The 8,883-nt window shown below is 37.8% G+C and overlaps 1 protein-coding gene across 1 annotated transcript; it reads right to left on the bottom strand.

Moving 5' to 3' along the window:
- Positions 1-5: 5 nt before the first annotated feature.
- Positions 6-7,829, bottom strand: LOC104841147 (chromosome unknown open reading frame, human C1orf146). The gene is made up of 5 exons (XM_010582633.1): positions 7,761-7,829; positions 5,689-5,782; positions 4,388-4,556; positions 1,530-1,608; positions 6-143 (listed from the first exon to the last, which is right to left on the bottom strand). The coding sequence occupies exons 1-5, from the start codon at positions 7,827-7,829 to the stop codon at positions 24-26; spliced, it is 531 nt and encodes a 176-aa protein (XP_010580935.1). The 3' UTR covers positions 6-23.
- Between the last annotated feature and the right edge of the window lie 1,054 nt (positions 7,830-8,883).

The following is an 8,883-nucleotide window of genomic DNA, read 5'->3' as shown; positions in this document are numbered from 1 at the left end:
GAATAAAAACCCCAAATACTAAATTAATTACAATGCAACTGGTAGTCCTGAAGCATCTTCCAAACTGGACTGTTTTCTATTATTTGGGCTTTTGTCATTGCTATTTTGTAACGAGTATCATCTGCTTGTGGCTTGGAAGTTACCTTAGAGGAAAGAAAAATATTATGAGTAGGACACAGTAACTCTAAGGTAATAAAATATTCAACATCTTATTTTTCAAATAGTACAAATGTAAAATTATTCAGCAGTGAAATCTGAATCATGTTTTCTGAAGTAGATAATCAGGAATGATGTACACAGAGGTGATGTGATGTATCCCTTTAGGTGCAAGACCAGTCCTAAAATAACCAGTCCTGTCAGCATTGCATCTGATTATCTGGATAGTACTTCAATGGGAGTTGGGTATGGTAGCCCAGGATTGGTTGGATGGTGTTGCTCCCTTGGCCATGTCTGTTAACCTGAGGCAAAAAAGTTAATTTTTTAGGCCCTATACCAGTTAAGGGATTGTCTGGCAAAAGATGAGCTCATTAAACTGGCTCTGTACTGCATCAGTAAGAAATAATGTAATGACAACCAATAGATTTGTGGTATATACTATCATCGCTTCTTACGGGGCTCTCCTGTTGAAACTTGGTGTAAACATTCTGAACAAGTAGAAAAGCAAATTCAAGTTTATATGATCAGCAGTAATCTGAAAAGTGTTTACATTAAGAGATGGGGCCAGACATCAGTAGATTCCATAAAAAGTTTAAGAACAGTGTTCAACATTGTTATAAGTATTTAACAACTTCTGCCATATATAATAAGCAAGATGTAGCTTACGCATTTAAAAAATGATAAATACTCTGAATAGGTTAATGCTTATTATTTCAAGATGCCCATTTCAGAGAAGGATAAAATGTAAATTCATATTTGATTCCTAACATGTCATTCAACCTGCTCTTCTTATTTTTGGTACATGGGATGCTGCTAGTACTGTTACAGTTAGTATCTAAGTTAGAATTTTCATGGAAAAATGTTCTTTAAAGAGGTTCAGTAAATAGATTTAATTAATAATGTGTTGATGCATGCAGGATATGTTGCAGAAACACAGAAAAATTACACTCATTAAGCTGTAGAAATAATATACTAGTATGTGCATCATTAAAAATATGTAAGTAACTAGAGTTTTCAGATTGGCATTTTTACTTTAAGTTGAAGTCATTACATATTTAGATCTCATGCTGGTTCTGCACTAGAAAATGAAGTGAAGACATCCTAACTTAACAGTGATAAATAAAAGCCGAATTAGCTCTTAAATATCTAATTTGTCTTCATAGATGCTATTAAGAGCTTTTAAAGTTACTTTAACAATAAAGACTCAGCTAAAGCATCAGAGTAACAGTCCAACCTCAATGTATTGCATGGATTGTGGTCAATATGACCCAAAAAGTTCCATTAAGGAAACGTAAATATTTTATGGTTCTTGGTTTTTTCTGGCTCTAATATACTCAGAACTAATATTTTTAATTATATGCAACCAGACTTACCCTAGCTATAGTTAGCATTAACTTAACAGTTTCAGCAGTATTATGAACTGGCATTACACGTAAATTACTGCCCAGGAATCTGCACATCAAAATATATTAAGGTTAAGGTTACTTTTAGAATGCACATTTAATTTGTTAAGCCATAAAACTCAAAAAGCATTCCCACATGATGTGAACAACTTCTTCCACAAGTACATGGAAGACTGCTTTTATCTTTAAAGGCAACTGGAGAGTTCATGCTGTTTGTATAGCCATCTGTCTCATTTAGGTGGGATTTGGAAGGGCTCATTTCTTTTTCTAGGGCTCTGACAATCAGTCAACAGTTCTTAAGCATGTGTACATTCAGAGAACTAAACCCTGTTCTGCTATATTGTTGAAGACTGTCCATTCTCAGTGCCAGTAAAAAAATGTTTGGGTTTTCTTTATGGCTTTGAAAGAACAGGAAAGTATCTAAAAAACACTGTGCTAAAAATACTTCAGAATTTGAACTAAATCTTTGTCATGTACTATCTAAATATAGCAATCTGTACGTCAGATGTGATTAAGATAATGGGATAATTCTCATAAGAATTTCATGTAAAGACTTGTTCATTCAAATAATTTACCCTGAAATTCCTTCTCTTTCTATAAATAATGTTATTTATATGCATTCATTCTTGAGAATGAAATCTGAAGATTTAAAATACTAGCATCAGTTGTCATTCAGTGCAGTCATGGAAGAGAGAGAGATCAAAGCTTAAGCAAGCAGAGAGACTCTCCTTAACACTTGCATCTTAAGTGTGTTGTACCAATGACAACAAAGGTAATATTGCTGCCGTTTTTTGTTGTAGAGCTAAAACGTGATAGGGACTTAACGACAAAGAATGAGTAGTATTAAATAATCAAAAATTTAATCCAAACAAAGTGCCCAGCTGCTCAATTGTATACTCCCCTGTGATCTCCCCTAGTGACTACCACCTGTTCGTCCCCTCAATCTGTTTTATGACTTGGACTCATTCACATTAAGACCCATGCTGGTTAAGTATCTGATCTGAACTTGGCTGCCCATTCTTCTAATTAGCAAAAATGAATGTTATAGGCAGGTGCTGAGTAGTTACTCTGGTCACTATTGAGTTTTGCTAAAATCTGATGCAGAAACTGGTTTGATTTACATCTAGGGATTAGGGAAATGAATGGATGCAACTTCGCTAATACAAGCAATGGGCTAAGCAAAGCATGAATGAATGAAGTGCAACAAAGAAACAATTACACGTACTTAGATCCATGAAAATCCATTTCTATCAATAGTTTTGCTTCCAATTACTGCAAGTCTAAATTTAGTTTGTATTTTATTAATTTGATCAACGGGCAGAACACTGGCCATTAGAACAAATGGCTGGTCTTTGCTCCAAGGTGTTTAAAAGTTAACATAGAGATTTACTGCGGATATTAGTGGAATGCTCGTTTGAGCTGTGATGATAAAGATTGCTTTTCTCCCACTTCCCCCATGATACACACAACCCTACATAAAGTGTTCATGCTGTTGAACAACAATCCTATAACCTTCTTGTTAATAATAATAAAAAAATAAACCTTGTGTAACTGCAACAAAACCATAGATAAGCAGAAAGAAACAGTAATACAGAAAGACCTGAAAATACCAGGGGACTGTTTTTTAACAAATCCAATAGCCGACTTGTAGTTTGAGAGAATATGGCACAAGTTTCAACCCCACCAGTAGACTCAGTCAGTGATCTACATACAATAGCAGAACTCCAAGCTGCCAGGTAGTAGAAAAGCACATGCATATAGAATATAATTGTGCCTTGTCAACATCAATTTGGTATGGCCTGCAATGACAAAACTATTACTTTTATTTTAATAAAATTACTGACTTGCCAAATGGAATACAGTTTCAAAACATTGCATTTGTTAGTGATCAACACATCCGTTGTACATAACCACAAAGTAGATATTGACAATTTGCATTGCCATCAGCTGAATAACATGTCTTGCTGAATGGTGGCAGAGCTTTTAAGACCTTTCAGGGAAATTTATGGAATTTTCACAAATGGGTAATAGATTTCCTACATTTCATCCCATACACTCTGCTACTCATCAGCATTTGGCAGTGTGCCCAGGATTTAACGAAACTGGTGCTAATTTCAAGGAGGTAAAGATCAAAGACTGCACTTGTCTTGAGCAAAAATCAACTGCAGTCAGGACTACCATACCTACCAGAAAATAGTTTTGACTACAAGTATGGAGCACAATCTGATAACTGTTGTCAGCAGGTACATACTGAAACATGCAAGTTTTCAGGATTCATTAGAAATCACAAAGTTTTAAACAAACCAGTTTTAATGTCCAGTTTTATACTTTTGATGTAAAATAACATTAATTATTTCAATTGTTCTAGCTCTGTATAACAGACACTGTTCCAAGTAAGCAGATTTAAAAGCTGGTAAAGAATCTGTGCTTTACAATGAAGGCTTTTCTCATGAAGGAAACTTGCCTGTTCTGTTTTGAAAATTACTATGAAAAGATGCTGACAGACCTAAGAAAACTGCCTAATTTTCCAGGTCAAGAGAAAACTTTAAAAAGAATTTATATTACATAGCCCTAAAATGATTGAAAGGGATGTTATTTGCTATATTTTGAGGAACGTCCTCTTTTGTTACCTGTGACGTCAGATTAATTCACTTTGTATTCTTTTCATTTGCCATTCATAAACATATGCTTTAAATAATTTTGCAGTGCATTAGCAAAATAAAATTCACATTCCTGAAAATAATTCCTAAAATAATATCCCCGAATCTAGGACTGCTACTTCATTTCTTCCTAGCAATAAAAAGTCTGGTTTGATGTTGAAATCATACCTTCTTTGAATCCTAAACATGACATTCCATTCTTCTGGTCCATGAAGAGCAGCTGACAAAACCAAAAAACTGTTCCGATGAATGTTTATGAACTTCTGAATTCTTTTGGAAAATTGTTCTTCCCCTGTCATAAGCAATTCTTGAATGTCTGACAGTAAAAATGCAACACCTACTGAAGAAACTGATGTAAATGTACACATCATGGCAGTAATGTGATTAAGTTCTCACCACAAACCAGGAAGCAGAATTCTTATTCAACCATTAGTTTAAAAGGCAATGGAACAATAGATGTGAATGAATTTACACATCTTGACAGGGAAATGCAATCATGAGATTTGGCCAGTGATGACTAGTAATTTTAAGATAAAACTACAAATAACTTGGAGGTTAGTTTCTACCATAACATCAAAAAAACCCCCAACTGTTCAATCCACTCAAAGTACAGACATGTGAATGCCTTTGAAAAGTACATGCTTCAGGAACAAGCAACTGCTATAAAGGAATTAATTTAGGACAAATGCAAAGATTGATTGAAGAGCTCAGGAAGTCCCATTTCTAAATGAGATAAACACACCTGTAACATCTTAAAAGTTAGCTAAACTGTCTACCGTGAAAAATGGAATCATAACCCTGTCAACTAATTTATTCTGAAAGGGAAAGTTAAGAAGGCTGAAGTTTAGGAGTCTTAACAATCAAGGATGCAAAAGATGAGGCCAATGCATGCCTTTTTAATCCTCATAGTTCAGGAAAACTTCAGAGAAAGGATCTTGTCTACCTGTCTAAAGCATCTTCTGCTCTAAAAAGGAAGGATAGATATTTCATGTTTGCAGTTTCAGTGATTTCCTAATCAAACCTGCTCAAAGAATCCTTTCCCTAGCTCCTCTGCTACCACCAGATCTGCAAACTCAACTTGGAAGATGAAAGCCAAGGGTCTTGGTTCGCTCTTGTGTTTGTAGCCATGAATACTAAAGATCTTGATGGCTCTTACACATAGTGGCACTCAATACGTTTGCTCAGTTATAACAAGAATTTACTAAACAGTTTGGCTGATGATCACTAAATCTAATGTAGCTGTTCTACAATAAGTCCAAAAAAAGTAAAAACCAATGAAAATGTTTAACCCCCAAAGTTCTCTGCTCCGTCCTCTGATTTACAGGCTATCACAGCACAGCTCCTCCCACTGTTGCATGACATTCCAACAAGGCAGCTTTTATTCAGTTCAGTGTAGCCTACAACAGGGCTTGATCATGTACCTCATTAGAGTTCAGGAGTTTAAAAGCATAAACTTCAAAGTACTGTACCAGAAAGAGAAAAAATCACGGATCCCATTTCCACTGATTCTGAATATCGAACTCGGTGTTGTTGCCTCTGTAGAATTGTAGAAATTTCATGATTCTAAATAAATATTAAAAGGTTATTTTTAAAGTATGTTTTCAGCCAACAAGTTAGATGATAGAAAAAGTCTTAAAGCATCGTCTGAACCATTATAGACAGAACTTTAGGATCATTGTTTAAAAAATATTTTTTCTTCCACTCGCAATAAAAAAGTAGTAAAATGTTAACCAAACTTTTTCAGTTAATGAAATTTTGAAATATTTGCACTGGAAGTTATCAAACATTGAATGACAATTTTGTATGCATACATTCAGTTTGCCTCAGGAAACTCTTACATAATACATAAAGAAGCTCAAACATTTTACAGTCTATTTTTGTAAGATGTGCTAAAGGAGGATTTGCAGAAGTGAGGAACATACAGTAGTGTGCTTCTATGACTCCAGTTAATTAGACTGCATTATTTTCACAGATGTCAGCATTTCATTTGGAAGATAGTTCAGAAAATCTGTATGGGACATGATTTTCTTTAAAGCTTTTTGACAGAATGCAATCCACTCAGGAAAACTAGAACATTGCACTATGCAATATAATAATCTACAGAATGGTGGGTTTGGATATATTTTTCAGCCTGCAAAAAGCATTTTTGTAGTATGTTCTACTGAAGCTGCTCAAACACACACATTTTAAAGATTAAATCACCGAATCCTTTTTAGTTAATAACATGTTCTTCAACCTACCCATTTAAATGTAGCCAACCTGCCTATATAGGGAAGTGTTGTGATTTAGTGGAAGAGTACAAAGTAAAGTCAGGACAGCAAGCAAACCCTGAAGGAGACAGTAACCAGAAATGTTATGCTTTCAGTTGGTCTGGAAAGGGGGGAACACTCAATGACAGCTGCTTATGAGGTCTAACTACAATTTTGGAAAAACCTTCTGCTTCAAAGCCACTGCTGATAGTGAATTATTTAATGTACAAACATAAATAACAGGTATAAGATATATAATAACTGCACAGGGAAAAGAGAAGGCTCATAACCAAAACTGATACAAAGCACTACCTTTATAAAAGAAAAGCCATCTTAGATTTGTATTCAGCTATTTCCATATCTTTGCTCACTAGGAGTCCTTACTAACAGTAGTAGTTTTGAGTAGAGCTGGGGCTCTTATTAATAGGAGTGAGTTATGCTGGTATAGCTGATGAGATCACTGCCCTCCAATGCCTCTCACCATATTAAAGATTAAGTTGGTCTTGAAGCAGTTCCCAGACTGGAACAGCTTACAGGCTGTCATTCCAAGACAAGCAGGCAATAAGAACAGGCTTTAAACTGAGATGATTCAGGAATTACTTCAACACCATTCACCCATTTATACAGCAGAGATGGGGTGATAACCTTGTCAGCCAAGCTAGCATAAGATATCCTTGCTTGTGAATCAAAGCCCTCTTGCCTCTAAATTCTCTCCAGCTGGCATGAAATTGGCCTCAGCTGCAGAAACTAATTACCAGCTCCTTGACATACCCTTTCACTTTACTGGGGAACACAGTCTAGGCTTCTGATATTAACAGATATAAATATACATCAATATCTGTAAGACTCACCATTTTAAACTGAATTGCACACTTACTGAGTAATAGTCTACCCCAATGTTGACACTGTATAATAGAAAATAAAGTGTTTAGGGAGAAATTCAGAAAATTAAAAATGTTTCTGATTAAATTATTTATAGTGCTAATTGAAAGCAACATCAGTGCAGTGCAAAAGTGATGAGTCAGGAGGACAATCCTAAAGCGGTGTAACTCAGAATAGCAGGTGGTAAGAATACTAAATAGGTACATAAGTAGCTAGGACTAAAACCACACACACACAAGAAAGAACCAGTACTATAGTAGAAGTAACTTCAGCCTACTATCACTGTTTTATCCTCAAAAAACTATATTAATTGACATTGTACATAATATTTCCACATATAGAATATAGGAAATGCTGCTTTCAGCATTTCTTAGTGAGTCAGATGCTGCTCTTGACAAGTGGTATTGTACCTGCAGAGCTGTGCTCATAATAACTGTTGTTATCCATCTTGACTGTTCCTGCCCACCACTTTCTGTCATTTTTTTCAAGGGTTTAATGGCTCTGCAGTGAAATCTCAGGTGCCACCTTCTGAAAAGCTTGGAAAAAGGAAGATGACAAATGTTACCTGCCAATTAAAGAGGTTTAAGGCACACGGATCCATTAAAAATCTGATTAAAAACCAGGGCACTACCCAATTCTCCAAAAGGTATGCAGGTGCCCACTACCACTCAACTAATTTAACATGGCAATTAGGTATCTAAATGGCTTTAAAAAAACCTGCATCTGAGAGGGCTTCCTTTATAAGGCATAGCAGTGTAACAAATAAAGGACTTCAGAAAAACATTCCTAAAAGCACTTAAAACGACTAAGGAACATTTGCCCTATTTTCAAAGGGCACGTCTGTCACTGTGCATGTTTTACACTAAGACGCTTTTGGGAAGACTGCCCCGGGCCTCCTGCCTGGCCTGGAGCGGCCCACTATGTCGCAGGCCTGAGCACTAGCTCTTTTCACGTCCGTTTCCATTTCACTCTTCTGAAAATATTCCTGCATATCTAGCTTGGCAGGCGCTTCTAAGGCTCATGTGGTGCAGTCGGGGAGACTGAAGCTCCCTGGCAAGAGCGTGAGGCAACCTGGGGGCTGGGTCTGGCCTCGCCTCACATCCCCGAGGCACCCGCCTGAGGCGCGGTGGCACTGGGCAGCGCGCCGCGGCGGGAGAGCTGGTTTCTACGAAACCCTCGTGCCAGGTGGTTCCCAGTATCAGTTTTAAGCGGGCCTCCTCGCGTCTTAAAAACCTGGTAAGGCGCAAAAATAAAACCCCTGCAGCCTGGCGGGGCAGCAGCGGCAGCAGCCCCAGCAGCGGGCAGGGACCGCCCGCCTTGTGCTTCCCGCCCTCCGGGCAGACCGCCGCCGTGGCGCGGGGGCGGCCGTCCCGCCTCAGGAGCCGCCTCAGGAGCCGCGGTGTCTCTCGGCCTCGCAGCTGGGCGCGGAGCCCTTCGGCATCAAGGGTGCCGCAGCGCTCGAGCAGGTCGGTCCTCGGCAAGGGGGGTGTCCGGGCCCCTGCGGGGGCTCCGTCTCCTTCCCGCAGCCCTCAG

The sequence above is a fragment of the Haliaeetus leucocephalus genome, unplaced genomic scaffold (genome assembly GCF_000737465.1).
Source record: "Haliaeetus leucocephalus isolate CR32 unplaced genomic scaffold, Haliaeetus_leucocephalus-4.0 Scaffold848, whole genome shotgun sequence".
Lineage (NCBI taxonomy): Eukaryota > Metazoa > Chordata > Aves > Accipitriformes > Accipitridae > Haliaeetus > Haliaeetus leucocephalus.
Note: the sequence above shows the minus strand (reverse complement) of the source record. Positions and strands in the feature narration are given on the sequence as shown.

What these genes read in the sequence shown, in the direction of transcription:
- LOC104841147 (XM_010582633.1), bottom strand. Translation starts at nt 7,829, where the DNA reads ATGACAGAAAGTGGTGGGCAGGAACAGTCAAGATGGATAACAACAGTT. An exon ending in CGTGATTTTTTCTCTTTCTG is followed by an intron (nt 4,557 to 5,688) that starts GTACAGTACTTT and finishes TTTCTTCAGTAG; the next exon opens with GTGTTGCATTTTTACTGTCA. An exon ending in TAATGCTAACTATAGCTAGG is followed by an intron (nt 144 to 1,529) that starts GTAAGTCTGGTT and finishes CTTTCCTCTAAG; the next exon opens with GTAACTTCCAAGCCACAAGC.